The sequence below is a fragment of the Microtus ochrogaster genome, chromosome 17 (assembly GCF_000317375.1).
Source record: "Microtus ochrogaster isolate Prairie Vole_2 chromosome 17, MicOch1.0, whole genome shotgun sequence".
Taxonomy (NCBI): Eukaryota; Metazoa; Chordata; class Mammalia; order Rodentia; family Cricetidae; genus Microtus; species Microtus ochrogaster.
The window spans coordinates 16,548,267-16,565,445 of NC_022019.1; the positions used below are offsets into that span (position 1 = coordinate 16,548,267).

General features: G+C 54.6%; 1 protein-coding gene across 3 annotated transcripts; it reads right to left on the reverse strand.

The window, feature by feature from the left end:
* Positions 1-9,812: 9,812 nt before the first annotated feature.
* Fgf17 (fibroblast growth factor 17) lies at positions 9,813-15,874 on the reverse strand. 3 transcript variants are annotated; one of them, XM_005355598.2, is made up of 5 exons: positions 15,588-15,874; positions 15,391-15,427; positions 12,567-12,711; positions 12,216-12,322; positions 9,813-10,647 (listed from the first exon to the last, which is right to left on the reverse strand). In XM_005355598.2, the coding sequence occupies exons 1-5, from the start codon at positions 15,620-15,622 to the stop codon at positions 10,354-10,356; spliced, it is 618 nt and encodes a 205-aa protein (XP_005355655.1). In that variant the 5' UTR covers positions 15,623-15,874; the 3' UTR covers positions 9,813-10,353. The 3 variants fall into 3 exon arrangements, with proteins under 3 accessions (XP_005355655.1, XP_005355654.1, XP_026639006.1); XM_005355597.2 differs by having other exon boundaries at positions 12,567-12,744; XM_026783205.1 differs by lacking the exons at positions 15,391-15,427; positions 15,588-15,874 and having other exon boundaries at positions 12,567-13,225.
* Positions 15,875-17,179: the final 1,305 nt, after the last annotated feature.

The window sequence follows — 17,179 nt, forward strand, 5'->3', positions numbered from 1 at the left end:
GGAGCATACAGACAGAAGAGCCCGGAGCCCAACACGCGGTTGCTGAGCGAACTCCTGCACACGGGTGCACACAGGGACTCTGCAGCCCTCCTTGCCAGAGCTCTCGCCCACTCTCCCTGCCAGGACCCCCCCCCCCGACACACACACAATGACACATGGTGCCAAGGACACCTACCTGCACCCGCCCACTGATCCTCCCCTTGGCATCAGTTATGCTGGTGTGGTTTGCTGAACCCATCGCTGTGCTGAGCACGTGGACCCCAAGACTCACAGTGCCCTCACCTGACCCACCCCCTGGGGGCTCCTCCACATCTTCCACTCCCAGGGCACCACCACTGCCTTTCTTCTCTTAGACCCGCAACAACCTGGCAACCGGTCCCCTGGGACGAGATACACAGGTGCGCCTGCCCGGCAAAGGGGTTTGGTGTGTCTGGTGCTGGGAAAGGAAGAGCCTTTCGGACCCGAAGGTCTGCTGGGTCTGTTCAGCACCCAGTCCCCGTCCACCCCTACCCCCAGTACACTAGCAGCTAGCTGGAGAGCCAGGTGAGAACCGCAGTCACACCCTGCCACAGAGCCTCATTCCTCAGTCGGGTCCCCACCCAACCTGGCCAGCCTCAGGTAGGAGGGGCTCCAGGTTGTAAACCGGCAGCGTTGGGCCCCTCGCTGATCGCTTGGCACTCGGGAGGGCACCCGACCCGGTGGGAGGGAGGCTGGCAAGGATTCCTTGCATCATGAGCAAAGAGATAAACAATAGCGCCCTCCATCGACTGTGCCCCAAAAGACCCCACCCCTTGAAATTTTGGCCAGATTAAGCTAGGTAGGCAGGGTGGGGGACTCAGGAAACAGATGTTGGGGGGGGGTCACATGCACTCTTTGCATGACAATACTGTAGATCCTTCTCCCCCAAATAAAGGAGGGGATTTGATCAGCTCGAACACAGCCACGCTCCTGTCTAGCCACTGAGACCCATTCTCCCATTGATCAAGAGTCCAAAGCTGATCCTCTACTAGCATCCTTGCTGCTACCCAAAGCCATGCCTCAAAGCCAGAAAGAAAGAGAGACAGGGGACCCTGCCACCTACCTCCTCCCAGACAGTGGGGCCCAGGCTCTCCAGAAGCCCCCAGAGGCAAAAGGCCTAGGCCCTGGTCCACGGGTTGCCGCGTTTTCTCTGGAATCTAGGTAGGAGGCGGCTCTTCCAGGAACCCAGCCGCGCTTTAGTGAAGCACAAATAACAGGAAGAAAGCCGGCTTAGGGTGGGTGGGGTGGGAGTCGGCGAAGGAGGGGAGCTGGTCTCAGCTCAGTGGTCTGATCTCCCTTCTGAACCCCCGCCCGCTTCACCCGTACCCTGCTGCTCTCGCAAGCCACCAGCTTGGGTTCCCGACGCCGGGGAGTCCGCGTCTGGTGTCTGGTGGGCGGGCAGGACGGGCGGTCGCTGGGCGGGCGGGCCCTTCCCCACCAACAACTGATAGTGGCCGGCCCCAGGGTGTGTGTGTGTGTTTGGGTGTGTTGCTGGTCCAGTCCTCCTCAGCTGCTTCTGCAGCTGATCCTTTTGAAACAAGGGGCGCATTAGCCGGCATCATGACGAAGCAGAATTGGCTGCGCTGCCTTTTCCTCCTTTCCCATACCCGGGCTCTGCCATATCCACACCCCACAACCCCTCCAACAGATACTGATAACTGAGGGGAGCTCGCCAGGCGCCTGCACCTCAAACCCCATTCATAGTGCTCCACCACCTTCCAGAAGCAGCTGAGGCTCTGTGAGGGTCCCCACCTCTGGGATGGGGGAAACAACAGGGGTACCAGAATTGATCATCCAAGGATTAACCCTCTCCTGAGGGGGGTGAATCCAGGTTATGACTACATAAGATTGAGATTGGATTTTCAGTAACCTTGATCTCCTGAGAATTGCAGTAGGGGCCAGTGGATAGAATGAAGGACCTGGCTTCTCCCCAGGGAAGATGTTTTTGAAGAGGAAGCTTCCTAACAGATGGCACCCATTCCAGCACAGAGGTATGCCTTCCCTCGCTGACAAAACGTCAGCCACTCCAGGCTTTGGGGTACATCGGAAACCTCAACACTGACCCCTATTAGCATTGACTGGCCTCATCCCCACCTCCATGTCGGCAGCAGACTTGCCTACCTAGGCAGCCTTGCGTTGCCCTGGTAACTGCTGCCCACAGCCAGTCAGCTGATAGTATCAGCAGCTACTGGGGCAAAGCTAGGATCTGGAGAGGGGACTCTGGGGTTTCTGAGTGGAAAAATCTCAGGGGGAGGGGCGTGAAGGAGACAGGTGAGAATATAGGCTCCGGCGTCCCTCTTTTTTTCAAAAAGACGAGGACTGGAGGGGACAGAAAGGGAGGGGTGTATTGGATTAGCAGGACACGAGAGGACTGTAACCTGACGGTGGCTCGGACAGAAGGAGAAATGACAGAGGCAGGTAGCTGTGTGGCTGAGAAAGGGGGAAGAAGGGCAGGAACCCTGGCTTAGCTGCCTGGGTGCAGTCAGGGCGGGTCCTGTGGAAGGTAGAGGAAAGCCAAAACCAAACAAACAAACAAAACCCAACAAACCCTGGGGTTCGGGGAGGGACATCCAATCCACAGAAGCAGGGAGAAAAGGCCAGGAGAGCTGCATGGGGTATACTTTTAATGTGCAGGAAGGGGTGCACAGCCTTGGAGGAGGAGCTACCAGGCTTTTTCCTAGCTAGTCCGGGGCCTCTACCTCGCCTCTCATGGTTTGTCCCTTCAACCCCACCCTTGTAGCCCAGAGTCTGGGTCTGAAAGAGTGGGAGGGAGGGGAGGCCCTCCTCCTAAGCATTCTCCATCCCTCTGGGAGACCAGGTACCCAGGGCTCTGACACTCAGCCCTTCAGACTCCTGACTCTGCTCCTGCCTAGCTTCCTTCTCCCTCAATTACCATCCCCTTCCAGACCCCACCCCAGGAGACATGTCTTCCAGTACAAGGGTCTCCAGAGGTACGTTGTCGGAAAGGAGAGGTGTAGACAGGAGCCTAGAATAAGGTAGGCTAGGAGCCCTGGGTAGGAGGCAAAGATCCAGAAAGAGGGGAGTCCCTTTCTGATGGAAGCCAGCCTATGAGGTAGGGGGAAATGGGGAAGAGTCCAGGGGAAAGGCCAGGAGGAGGGGAACATGAGGGGAGGGTTCTCAGTACCTTCAAGGGCCTGGGGCGTGGGGCAGGAACACGGCAGCCTCTGCGGTGACATACACCTCCATCCCTTAGCGCATCTCCTCTCCGCCTCCCGTTGCCAAGACAACCTCCTGGCAGCCCAGGCCCAGCTCAGCAGCGATGGGAGGGGGAGGAGAAACACTGACTCCTATTGCTTCTTCCTCAGGGGGAGAGGGAGGGGGCCTGCAGAGCCTATAATCCTGGGACTGTGCCCCCAGCCGTACCCCTAGCAAGTGTGCTCTCCCCCCACCCCCGCTCTACCCTCTGTAAGCCAGGATTGGTTCCAGGATTGGCCTGGAGGGAACCATAATTCAGGGCCAGACAACAGGCTGGTTGGAAGGATGACGGCCCTGTCCAGGCAGCCCATGGAGTAGGTGGGGAAAGGTAACAAGGACAAGGGATTCAACAGCCTTGTTGCTGTCACTGGTTGGACTGGTCCTTTGGCCATGGGCTCTGCCTCTCTCTCTCTTTGACCTAGACAAAAGTCAGAGTCCCAGACAGCCTCTTCTAGTCCCTCAAGGCCCAAATCCACTCCCGCAACACATCAGTCACATGGTACTTGGGAACGTCGTCCCCCCTTCCCCCATCCACCAGACACCTTAGACAGAAATAGTCTAGGGTCCAATCAGCCCTGGAGCCAAAGGGTCCACAGAGTTAGGGCTCCCTCTATCGACCTGAGGTTGTCAAGGTCATCTCTTGCTAGGAGGGATCTTGGTGTGTCTGTGTGTGTCTGTGTGTGTGTGTCTGTGTGTAGTGGGGGGATGGGTGCATGCTGATGGTGGAGGTTAGCCAGGCCAGGAGACCTCCTCTCCCTTACCAGTCTCTATCTCCACTCTGCTCATCCCTGTCCTGCCCCATCTGTGGAGAGCAGGGTCCCCTCCAGCCCCAGCCTGGGAAGGCCCAGTTGATCTGAGGTTCCTCCTCCATCCTTTTCCCTTTGTATCATGTAAATTCTCTTCCCCGGGAGCTGGCAATGCTGACCCCATGTGCCAGCTGACTCTGGTCCTAGGTGGGCCTCTCCCATACCCTCAACCAACCCAACAGGCAAGGAGGCCTCCCTCAGACAGGGCCAACATACCTCCTGAAGCTCTCAGGCCTTGCGAGTAGGGTAGCCACAATCCCAGTAGAGGGTGGAGGCTCTTGCCTCTCTTAGAAAGAGGGTTCCAGGCCCAGACACCTACTTCTGGGCTACTTTCTCCAGAAAGGTCACTGGTGCTGGACTTTCTGAGAGGACTGTGGCCGAAGCAGCAGCTTCTCTGCTCGTGTCTCACTCCAGTGCCCAGGCCCCACCCCGTGCACTGACCTGTTGGGGGGCGGGTAACACATAGGGTGCCCTATGCTGTCTAAATATTAACTCCTAGAAATGTTGAGCCCGGGCACCTGGACACATGGGGAGGAAGGAGAGAGGACAAAGATCCAGGCCAGAGGAAGAAAAGGAGTATGAAAGCCAAAAGTAGCCGTTTTAGGATGAGTATGCTATCATGTCTGCAATCCTGACACTTGGAGGCTGAGATGGAACTGCTGTGAATTTGAGGCCAGCCCAGGCTACACAGCATTATTAAATATATATATTTAATATATCATATATATGAGAGAAACAAATATTATAAAGTGACTGTTGCTGGGTAGTCCCTTTAACCCCAGCATGCCAAAGGCAGAGGCAGGCAGATCTCTGTGACTTCGAGGTCAGCCTGATTTAGAGAGCGAGTTCCAGGACAGCTAGGCTACACGAGAAACCTTGTTTCAAAAGCAACAACAACTCTATACCCCAGCTCTCTTTGTATGGTGTATCTATCTTTCTTTCACCTGCCGCGGCAGTGGTCACTCTTTTTCAGCAGAGATTAGAAGCCACTACCCCTTCCTTCTAGAAACCAGACTCTTAACCTCTAAGACCCCAGAGCCTCAGCCACCAGCCCCCCGGACCTGTCACTCCCTTCTCAAAGCCCTTTGTGGTCTCTTCCTTGCCACAGCACCAAAACCAGCTTTCATACTTTGACGGAACATTCTAGCTAATTCTCCATGGACGCTCACAGCTCCAGTCACACTGGACCTTGGCAAGGAAGGGGACCTTGTACTGAGGCTCTGCAGAGATCCAGACTGCAGGACTCAACGGGGTGACGAGTGAGGATAATTTTCACAGCCTATACCTGCACGTTGCCAGGCATATCTCTAGGGCTTAGTACATTTCAGTTCCTGATTTCCAAACTTTTATCCTTCTGAGACTTTATCGCCCAGCCTCAAGGGTACAGCAGCTCTTCTTAAGCTTCCTAAGTGCTGGTGTTACCGCCATGAGGATGGTCCCAGCTTTATCTTCGAAACTTCTTATCTACTCTTTTGGGATATCTATTTAAAAAAAAAAAAAAGACTTTCATTATATAAGTAGCCCAGGATGGCCTAGAACTTGAAACTTCCTGCCTCAATTCCCTGGCTCCCAAGTGATAGGATTACAGGCCTGAGCCACCACACCTGGGTGCCTTCTTATCTTCATTTTAAGAAGGAGAAAGAATTAAAAAAAAAAAAAACAACTCAATGAAAAAGCCATGCCTTTATGGGTTAATCCCTCCAATTAAAATTTAAGTGCCCCAAAGCTCCATCTTCTCCAACATTAATTAACTGGAGTATCCTCACGGTGCTTCAGTACCGAAGGGAGGAAATGAATGCTTAATTCAAAGTGACTGCTCAGGACCCCTTCTTCCCCAAGGACACCTGAGGGCTCTGGCTTCCCATCCTGCCTGCATCATGAGGGCCAGGAACACAGCGCTGGGGTGGAGCCCAAGGAGAGCACACCAGTGGCAAAGCTTTCAGAGCTGAGAGGTGGGAACAGGGTGGTGCTGGTGGCTCACACCTGGAATCCCAGCTCCTGGGAGGCTGAGTTAGGACAGATGGCTGCTCCAAGTTTGAAGTTAGCCTGGGCTACATAGTGAGTTCTAGACCAGTGTGCACTGTAGGGTCAAACCAAGTCTCATGAGACATGTATGTATGAATGTATGTATGTATGAATGTGGGTATGAAGACAATAGACCAATGTCAACCTCTGGTCTCTTATACATACTCACCACACACACACACACACACACACACACACACACACACACACACACACACACACAGACCAGGGGCTGGAAAGATGGCTGAGCAGATGGCTCAGTATCTAAGAGCACTTGCTGTTCTTTCAGAAGACCCAAGTTCAGTTCCCAGCACCCATCTCAAGTGATCCACAGCTGCCCATGACTCCAGCTTCAGAGTATCTATCCCCTACTTCTATTCTCTGAAGTCACTAGGCACGTATGTGGTACACAGACATACATGCAGACAAAACACCCATGCACATAAAATAAGAACAAAATTTTATTAAAAAACAAACAAACAAACAAACAAACAAACAAAAACCCAACAGGACCAGTGAAACCGTTTGGCAGGCAAAGGCACTTGCTGTACAAGTCTGATGACCTGAGCTTGGTAGCTGGACCCCACAGAAAGGTGGAGGGAGAGAACCAACTCCACTTGTCCTCTGTCCTTTACATGGGTGTCATGGCAAGTGTGTCACACACATACTGTGCACACACAAACAACACACTAAGCAAAATAGAGGGGGTGCGATTAGTGTGGAGGGGCGAGTGTTGTATGATATTTTGATTGCGTTTTGACAATAAAGCTTGCTCTGTGTCGGGGGGCAGAGCTAGCCACCAGCTGACCGAAATTAGCCATAGATGTTTTGGAGGACCGAGGGCAGATAGGAGTATCTGACTCCTATAAACTCCTATTGATAAAGAATAATTAGATAAACGCATCAGGCAAGTGTCCTTGTTTTGCTAGTGTCTGTAAGGCTGGACAGGGGATTTGTTAGTGATGGCCCTCGCAGACCTGTGTGTTTGGAAATTAGTGGATGCATACAAGTGGGTGGGTAGGTAGAGCCCAGGGAGCCCTACCAGGGGTGCCTGCCCATGGCTTCCAAGGACAATACTCAGGAGGGAAACCCATAGAAGGGCTTATTTTTTTTTTTTTTATTTTATGTGCATTGCTGTTTTGCCTGTATGTATGTCTGTGTGAGGGTGTCAGATCTTGGAGTTACAGATAGTTGTTAGCTGCCATGTAGGTCCTGGGAATTGAACCTGGGTCCTCTGGAAAAACAGTCAGTGCTCTCAACTGCTGAGCCATCTCTTTGGCCCCCCTTAGAGAAGTTTCTATGGGAACAGGGCAGTGAAGCCAGGGAGATTAGCTTACTATAATCCAAGGCTGAGGCCTGGAGGATGATTCTGGCTTGGTAACGGGGAGGCCCCTGGCCACTGGCATCCAAGGGGCATTGCTGGACGGTGGGACTTAAAATAGAAGCAGCCATGTGGTATCTGAACTAGATGGACATCATTCCTGACTTCCTTGCACCAGCTCCTTTGGAATTTAGTGGACAGATGGTGAAGGGGCAAGACAGTGCAAAAGAGATTGATGTGGAGGATATTCTCAGAATATGGTAATACTACATCATACAGGATTGGAGGCCGCTCCCTGTGGCTTCCCTCCACCTTCTCTCCTTGGATGGGTTCATCTTGCCCTCTCTAGCAAGAGACTATTGTCAGGAATCTGCTTAGGAATCGTCAGAAGCAGCCAGGGCTGCTAAAGTCTCTATGTGGGTCTGAAATCGTTGGGAAGTCCCTTCCCTACCACAAACCCTTTATGCCCCTCCACCAAGTCATCACCGGAGATCAATTCCTTTTGACCCATGCATTTTATTTACTTATTTATCTTCGACAGGGTCTCATGTAGTCCAGGCAAGAACTCAATCTTCTTGCCTTAGCTTCCGGAGGGCTAGGATTACTGGGGTATGTCAGCATGCTTGGCTCTGGCTTCGGCATTGTAGAGTTTCCATGTTAACCTTGTCCAGAAGTCTCTGGTTTATGAAACTCTACCTAGGGTAAGGAGCCTGCCGGCTAACAGGTGTGGTGAGGAGTGGGTTTTCAGCCCAGCCAGGGATGGGCTGGATTGAAGGCTCTCTGAGATGCCCCTTGGCTTCCGGTTCAACCCTGCCCTCCAAAAGCTGTCCTTTCTCTTTGGCATACTCTGTCCCTGCCTGCCAGGCCTCACCTCAAAAAGCAAGAAAGGAAACAGTGAGGGCTTTCTGGAGCTGGCCCCGAGAGGCTTGTCTGTGCTGGGGAGGTCAAAGAGGGAGGGAGGGGCCGAGAAAGGCCTGAGAAGAAAGCCGAGGCCAGACAAAGGGCCCAGTCCACCTTTGAAGCTGCCTCTAACCCAAGAGGGAGGGTGAAGGGTGGGCCAAGGCCCGGCTGGAGAGGCAGTCTAGAGTCTTAAGAATGTCTCAGATTCCTGCGATAATCAGAGAGATCAGAGCCCCCCTCCTTCTCAAAGTCCTCCCAGCCCCCCAAAGCCCCAATACTCCACACCTTGGGGGCCCCAACTCTTTGTCCTCAAGTAATTGCTGGGTGTTGCCTCAGTTTTAAAGTCCCATTGAACTCGCCAGTTATCAGCTGCAGCCCCAGACCACCCGCCCTACACACACCCCAGAAAACTACCCCCAGCGCGTCCGGCGGTCTTCACTGGGATTAAGGCTCTTTGTGATAGGGGGACAGAAAAAAAGCAACCTGGTGAAAAGCAATTATGACGAACTGGAAGGAGAATGTCAATCCTAGGCCTGCGGGACCTCCCTCTTGGCTCTTGTCGGCTCCACCTTCTAAATGGCCCCGGGGTTGGGGGGTCAGGCCCTGTTCCAGCTCTGAGTTGGTTCTGTCTGCGGCAGCCCACCTCCGGTTCAGACTAAACCAGGCCCCGGCCCTACAACTTCTGTTCGGGACTTTTTGAAGTAATTTCTTGGGAGAAGTGGCAAGAAGGCTAGCTTTCAATCTTTTCCATTTCTCTTCATAATTACTCCTCCCCCCAACATTTTCTTAAAGGGGGAAACTGAGGCTGAAGATTCCAGGAGCAGAAAGGAGAAAGGAGAGGAGGGTCCCAGACACAATAACCTCCCCCTTGACAAGATTAAAAACCAGCGCACCGTAGGAGAGGCGGTTTTACGGCTTCCACCCTCGCTCCCCCCCCCACCCCGCACACCTGGAAGCCTCTGGGAAAGCCCACCCCAGAAGCTCGGTGGGGGCTGGGCGCCCTCCCTCTCCACTCCCAGCCTGCGACCGCCTCTAATTGAGGCTTGCCCTCAGGTGTGGCCCCCGCCTCCGCCCCCAGTGGGGACCGAGGAGAACAAGGGGACACATTCTCGCCCCCACCCGCTTCCGCTCGTCCCAGACCTCCTCCCCCTCCCAGCCCTGCTCACCGGAAAAAAGCAATCTTGCTCCCCGCGAGGTGACTTCTGGCGTCCCCGGGCCGCGCTCCTGCTACCACCTCCCCCCTCCCCCGGGCCTGGGCCCCACAGGACGCCTGTCCCGGCCAGCGGCCGCTCAGGGAGGCGCCTAGGGGTTGGGTTTTCTTCTCTCCTACAGGTAGCAGGGACGCGTCGCCTGAGCCTGGACATCGGAACGCGCGGAGGGAGGGGCCGCCAGTCCCCCGGGCCTGGGCCTCCCGGCACCGCACAGCGGGACGCGCAGGCTGCAGCACCTGTGTGCCCGGGTGCCCATCTTTCCCAGCTAGCGCCTGGCTTCTCGGTGCCGCCAGCACCAGACACTTTGCGGTTGAATTCTGTGGTCTGATTGCCCACCTTTCTTCAGCGGACCCGGTTGCAGGAAAATGGTTTTATTCTGGGGCTTGGGATGGGAAGGCAAGCCTGGGGCGAGAAATAGGAAGAGTGGCTGGCATTGATTTCTCTCTTGTGTTTCTGGAAACAAAACCAAAAGTCCTTTCCTACTGTTTGGTCAGAAGTTTTGGATATTTGGTTCAAACTGAGCGAGATTCTGGGAGCAAGATTTGAATAGTTTTCTGCTGACCTGCCCACTTGTTTAAGGCAGTCGCTGGGAGGCAGGCATTTTAGGTCGGGGAAGACCCTACTTCTTTGTCTAGAATCTGCCCCTGGCCTCAAAAGAGCCTGTACCAGAGTGTGGTGCCCACCCTGGGGTACACAAGTGCTGTCTCTTCCCAGCTGGGAATCAGATGCCCTCTGGGTCCTTTGGGGGTCTGGCTCCCCACCTTCCACCCCAGCCCCCATCTTTGGATGAGTTAGAGAAGAGAAAGAAGGTTGCTGAGGGGCATCTACCCGACACTGCTCACTATGGCCTCCCTAACTACGTTTGGGGCTGGGGCCTCCGAGTACGCTTGGTCCTGCGGGTGGGGGCCGAACCCACGAACTCGAACTGCTTCTGCCTATCCGCGTGGTTGGGGAAAGGCAACTGGCCCTGGTAGAGGCGTTTGATGAAGTGGGCCTCGCGCTGGTTCTGGCGGCTTCGGGAGGCCTGGCGCGGCCGGCCCTGCCGAGTGAAAGCCATGAACCAGCCCTCGTGCCGAGCATTCTGGAAGGCTGTGTAGTTGTTCTCCAGCACGATCTCGGTGAACACGCAGTCTTTGCTCTTCCCACTCGGCTATGGAAGAAAGAAGCAGAGGAGGGGAGGTTGTCCACTCACCCTGGCTGAGTTGTTCGCCTGTGGGTCTATTTGTGTAGGAGCCACGTGGGAGCAAGAAGCCATTTGTGCCCCCCAGGAAACTGTCTGGGGAGATGGGCGCCTCTGCTAGTGAGGCAGCCGTGAGCAGTGTGCACAGGCTGCTGTTTAAACCATTCGGCATTTATGTCCCTTGAGGAAGCGCTAAGAAAGCATTGAATCTGTTTCTTCAAATGCTCAAGATCAGGGTAGTATGCAATTCAGGGCTGGGGGTGGGGTGGGGGCGCGGACATGGCCCGGGAGGATTCCATGCTCTCTGGGTGAACTGTTACAAGGTGGAGAGAGGGGTCAGAAAGAGCCGGTGGGACACCTGACCCCACATGCCTTGCCTTCTTACAGGTGAGAAGAGAGAGGATGCCTGGTGAGAACCAGTCAGAGCTGGAAGTCAAGACCAGGCAATTCTACTGTGTACCCACAGTGCTTTGCGGCTTTACCAGTAAGTGTATCTTGCCGGTCACATCCATGGACGCCACTGACCTTGGGAGAACTTCTACCATACGTGAATGCCCCCCGACTTGCAACCCTTATCATGGTTTAGCCCCCTACATGGGCTGCCACTCCAGCACATCACATACAACATCATATAGTGGATAGATCCTTCCTGACCGCTGCTGGGGAAATAGTCCCTACATCAGAACTGGTTCCCTGTGGAGGGGGGAGGGGGCTGGAGAGAAGGCTCAGTGGTGAAGATCACTGGGTGCTCTTCCAGAGGATCTGTTTTGATTCCTTGTACCCACATGAAGGCTGAAAAGCGCAACTCCAGTTCTAAGGGATCAGACACCCTCTTTTGGATGCTGTAAGCATGTGCCGCATAGACATCCATGCAGGCAAACACCCACACACATAAGAGAAAAATAAATATCTTAAAAAATTAGAGGGGGCTGGAGAGATGGCTTGGAGGTTGGGAGCGTTGCCTGCTCTTCCAAGGGTCCTGAGTTCAATTCCTAGCAACCACATGGTGGCTCACAACCATCTGTGATGGGGTCTGGTGCCCTCTTCTGACCTGCAGACATACACACAGACATAGTGTTGTATACATAATAAATAAATATTTAAAAAAAATTAGAGATCTGAAGGGATGGCCCAGTGGTTAAGAGCACTGGCTGTTCCAGCTGAGGACCTGGGTCCAGTTCCCAGCACCCATATGGCAGGCGGCTCACAACCATGTGTATCTCCGATTGTCTGATCCCTTCTTACCTCCATAGGCACCAGGCACACATGTGGTACACAGACATGCATGCAGATAAACACTCATACACATAAAATAAAAATACGTAAATCTGTAGAAAGATTAAAAAATTAAAGATTGGGGATGGAGTGGTTGTCAAGAAAATAAGACCTCATTCTGTCGAGCAGGACCTCCCTCTCCCCCTTTAACCAGGTGGGCTAGGTCATTGGCAAGAGGGAGGTTCATCTCTGCGGCCTTGCCTGCCCTTACTCCAGTATGGGAGACTCATCTGTCTGCCGCCCTATGTGCCGGTTCTCCTCACCTTCCCAATCAGCTTGCCCCTCTTGTTCATACAGATATACTTCTCGCTCTCCGCCCCCTTGATGCGGACCCGGCTGCCAAATGTATCCGTCTCCACGATGAGCTTGGCTATGGTGAGGAAAAGGAAGAATGTTGGCTCACAGACTGTGCAAGGGTTACTCCCCCCCCCCCTGCCAGCAGTCTGCCCCTTCAGAGTCGGACCAAAGGGATGGTGTACGATCAGGCTTGAAGGACCAAGAGGCTTCCTCTACCCACCCACCATACCTCAAAACCCTTAACCGGGGAGCTGGGAAGAAAGCAGGAGGCCAGGCTGGGCGGGGTATATGTGGTCTGGGCAAGGGTTAGGTCTTACCGAACTTGTTGCCATCCTCGGCGGTGGCGGAGATGCGACGCCCGGTGACCTGCACGTGCTTGCCGCTGGTTCGGCTGTAGAGCTGGTACTCACGGATTTGCCGCCTGCTCAGCTGGTCGGTCATGGCGCCCTGGTCCCTCACGTACTGGTTAAAATTAGGAGACGGGTGATTCTCCCCCTTTGCGGTTACCAAGGGAAAAATAGTGTCAATTTGCTTTGGGTGACACCACCATTGGTCCATCTGGGGAGAGGGGTAAAGAGGTAAGTGAAGTGGGGCTGGCCCTGGGCCCTGCAGTGTAGGCGACAAGGTGAAGAGTGCCTGTGTCCATGATTGTCCCGGGATGTTGCATGAGCCAGCTGTGGCTTTTGGGGACTCGTGGCTGGTAGTCTTGGGGAAACACAGTGAGACAGCATACATTCTCAGTCATAACAGGCTGCTAGAAGAAACCTAGGTTGTGTGTGTCCTGTCCCCATGTTCCATAGGACAGGTACATGGGACACGTAACTCAAAACCAGACCTCCTTTCTCTTTCTCAGGGGTCTTGGTTCCATTAATCAGGACCACTAGATGCCCCCCCATCCCACCCCACTAGCTTTGAAAAGTCCAAGAGCCAGCACATCTGCACAGAGCAGATGTGTTAAATACGTGGGCTTTACTATTGGAGGGCATTTCTTGGCCCCTTAGGTTCATAGTGTCCTAGAGGATCTCCAGAGAGAGAGAGAGAGAGAGAGAGAGAGAGAGAGAGAGAGAGAGAGAGAGAGAGAGATACTTCTCTAGTGTAGGGGAGTAGGTAGAGGCAGCAGTAAAGGGAGTACCAGTGACTGCTCTCCTGATTCCTTGCTGGCCTGGGGCAGTTTCCTAGGCATTCAGTGGCCTGCCTCCTTGGGTGGTAAAAGGGGCCATTTTGACCATACATCAAGCCAGTCTGGTGCCACATCTCCAACCCTGGAGCATGCCTTAGCCAGCCTTACCTGAGTGGGACAGCAACATTACTTACTGCCCTGCTTCCTCCGAGGTGCCTTTGAGGGTGACGTTGCCAGATGCTGGTTATAGCCTCACCTCAGCAGGAAACCTTTCCCTGTTCCTAATGCTCAGTGTAATTATCTCAGGCCTGATCCAAAGCAGAGCTAGGACCAGCTCTGTATGCATTAGGGGCTACTCTCTCTTCGATAGAGGGGTGGGGTGTATCGGGGTGGTGGTAGTGAAACCTTAACGTCACGGCCAAGGTATAACCTGCTCAGGGTTGACCCCTTCCAGTTCTTCTGTCTCCAGTTCCTAAAGGCCAAGAGTTGCCAGAACTCTGGGAGAATGGGAGCATCCTAGGGGACCAACCATGCATCCCACCCTAGAGAAACTCGAGGCTAACATCTGTGGTGGTGAATAGGCTGCTTAACCCTCCCAGGCCTCCCTGCCAGGGGTGGGTTCCTGTCTATCTCAGTCTTAGCCTTCTGGCCCAGGTTCAGGATGTCCGCCCCACTTGGCGGGCAGCCTTCTCCTGGCAGTCTCTTCCAGGTCAGGGGCAGATAGCAGCCCCCCAAACCCCCTCCTCTTCTTGTCCCCCTTCAAGTCTTTCACAAAAGTAGCCCACGCCCTCCCCCACCCCCCACAGCCCACAGCCCACAAGTCCCTCTCCCACAGGACCTTGCCTGTTCCTTTCATGTCCCCGCTGTGGGGGGACCTCCCCTTCCACCACGGTAGACAGCTGCTTGTCAGACAGCCCCTCAAGCATGGCTGTGGTTCAGCCTGTTGCCCCCCCTCCCAGGGGGGTGAGGGGGCACTTCAAGGGGAAAGGACAGCCTTGCCACCTTCCCTCAGTCCTGAATGGGGCCTCAGCCAGGCCATAAACGCCCAGGCCAGCAGCACCATTGTGCTAATTCCCTTTCCAGAACAGGTTGGACCCACCCCCAGCCCCCTCCCTGCCAGGCTGGGGGCTTTCTTCTTGCTCTCCCTAGATGTGTGAAGCAAAAGGGGGAAGGAAAAAGGGGGGTGTTGTCTCTCTCCCACCCCCCCACTGCTTCAAAGGCAGCCCCTTCCCACTCCAGAGAAAAGGCATTTACCTTAAAAAAAAAAAAAAAAAAAGTCCCCAGTGGATGGGAAGAGAAACAGGCCTCTGGCCTGGGAAAGCCAGGCCATCTCTCCCCAGAGCGGTTCTGGGCCAGTGCATTTTAATAGCTGCATTTTTATGGGGGATCACAAAAAAGGAACTGTGCCTCGTCTCGGGCTGGGCTGGGGGCTTGGGGGTGGGAGGTGTGTGTGTGTGGGGAGTGTGGAGAGGTAAGCCCCGAATCCATCCCAAACAAACCCTTAGGCTTGACCTAGTAACTCTAGAGGCAATGGGTTTCCCTATCCGGTTAGATACTCCAACTGTGCCCGAGTCCCTGGGCACCTACAGTCCAAGCATGTCGGGAAGAGTGGATGGTGGGTGAATGGACCAAACAAGTGGTTTCAAACCCAAACCCTTCAGGTACCTGCAGCACAAACCTCACCCGAGCAATGGCCTCCACTGGCTTCTAACCGCCCCAGGGCACTATCCCTCAAGTCTAAACAACACACTGCCCTTAACCATCCAGAAGTCCATCACAAAGGGATGGAGAGAGGGGAGACCCAGGGAAAGCCAGCAAGCAGGGTGGTTCAGAGGGCCCAAGAGGCAAACCTCAGTCTGTCCACCATCCTGTTTGTCTTGCCAACCCACCTTCTAAACTGACCCTCCAAATCCCAGCACTTGCTGGGTTGGAAGAGGCCAGTCCTGCCTCCCCACCTCTGAGGTGACGTGGGAAAGGTGTGGGGGGGGGCGCGGGAGAGGGCGCTAGGCTGGGGTGCCTACCTGCGTTTGACAGCAGAGAATCAAGAGCTGCAAGCACCTGTTTGGGGAGACAATGCAGTTCCAGGTGTGAATACCCCAGGCACACCCGTCCCCCCACCTTTGTCTTGCCCCATCTGCCGGATGGTAGTCCCAGGGAGGTATAATTTTCCTGGGGTTGGAAATGGCAAACGAACTCCAGTCGCAGGCAGCACACTTACAGAGTAAGGTTAGGCAGCAGGCGGGCGGCTCCCATCGCTGGAGAGACTTCTTGGGGCGGTTGCCCTTCTACCCCCCAAACTCAGGAGCGGATGTTGGCAGACGCCTGGGGTAGAGTCCCAGAGAAACCCAGGTCTCTCGGAGCCACAGGTTTTCGGGGATGAAAGGAGACGGAGGGAAGGAGGAAGCTAGCGAAGGGGAGTGCGGGGGAGGGGGGCGTAATTGGGAGACTGAGGTGCGAGGTGTCCACCTTCCGGGCCAGGGAGGCTGCTAAGCTGAGCTGGTCCGATTGGCGTACTCGCACCCTTGGGCTGCCAGCTTCGAGCGGGGGTCCCCGGGCGCAAAGGATGGAGCTGCGGGAGTGTCCTCTATCAGGAGGCTGGCCCCTGCGATCTCTTCTGATTTTTTCCTGACCCGCACGGACCTGCCGGCCTCGGCGAAGTGCGGGGCGTGGGGCAGGCACAGGGAGGAAGGCGCCTTGCCCTCCCCCTCTCAGGGTCAGCCGCTCCCGCCCTCAGGTTTGATGCCCCAACCTCATCTCTTTAAGAATGAGCTGCAGGTACCGAGCTGGGGCTGGGGTCTCGAGTTCTGGCTCGGGGTGGGAATTCCCTGAAGCAGCCTTTAAAGGAGGAGCCTCCCTCCAGGGAGCAGGGGTGGGCTTGGCTTGAGAGACTGCTAGCTTGGCTTCTCTGCTGTCACCCCTTGCCACCAGGAAAGAGGGGTAAGGCTACGAACAGTGGGTGCAACAGGTTGGGGCCAGAGGTGGGGCGTCAGGCGTAGCTAGGGGTCTTGGAAGGTCACAAAAACTGGTCTGAGACGGAGACCCCAAGAAGTGGGAGTCACTTTTGCCTGGGCCTGTGCAGTCTCCTGTGGAAAAATGGGACAGTCACTGGCGTACTGGAGGGCCAAATGAGAGGACAGTGAGCCAGTGTGGGAAGCTCTAAGACGTGGAAACCCCTTATTTGGGGGTTGAGACTCAGCCTTAGGCTCTCAGGTCCCATCTACAAGTGTCCCCTAGCAGATGCCCGGGATGAAGTGCTCAGCAGTATGGACATACGACCCCTAGTCTCACGGAGCTGGGGTACCCAAGCCGATAGGAAACAGGCCCACAGGGAGGTAATTTGTTCAGAAAAAGCCAGCTGGTGACTGAAGGCGCCGCATTTCCAGAATCTAGTCTCTTTCTGTTCCCTGGAACTGTGACCTCATCCCCCAGGGTCCAACCTGCCAGAGGCCTTATTTTCACTATTGGGCTCAGAGACCTTACTGCCTGCCTTCCTTCCTTCCTTCCCTCCCTTCCTTTCTTCCTCTTTCTTTCTCTTCCTTTCTCTTTCTTTCTTTCTCTTCCTTTCTTTTTCTTTCTTTCCTTTCTTTCTTCCTTTCTTCCCTTTTTCTTTTTTTTTTTCTTTCTGAGACAGGGCCTCCCTAAGCAGCATCAGCTGGCCTGGAATTCACTGTGTAGACCAGGTTTACCGCCAGTTCACAGACACCCACCTGCCTCCATCTCCCCTGTTGGGATTAAAGGTGTGCCCCACCGGATCTGACAGGCTTAACTGGATTGTAATGTGACAGACAGCTGAGGTTCTGAGAGCTGCTG

Bases quoted from the DNA above. Each gene is read 5' to 3' on its own strand.
- Fgf17 (XM_026783205.1), bottom strand. From the start codon at position 12,984: ATGTATGCTGTCTCACTGTGTTTCCCCAAGACTACCAGCCACGAGTCC. The intron at 12,323-12,566 runs GTAAGACCTAAC...TCCTCACCATAG, and splicing joins CGAGGATGGCAACAAGTTCG to CCAAGCTCATCGTGGAGACG. The intron at 10,648-12,215 runs GTGAGGAGAACC...TTTCTTCCATAG, and splicing joins GGGGCAAGCTGATTGGGAAG to CCGAGTGGGAAGAGCAAAGA.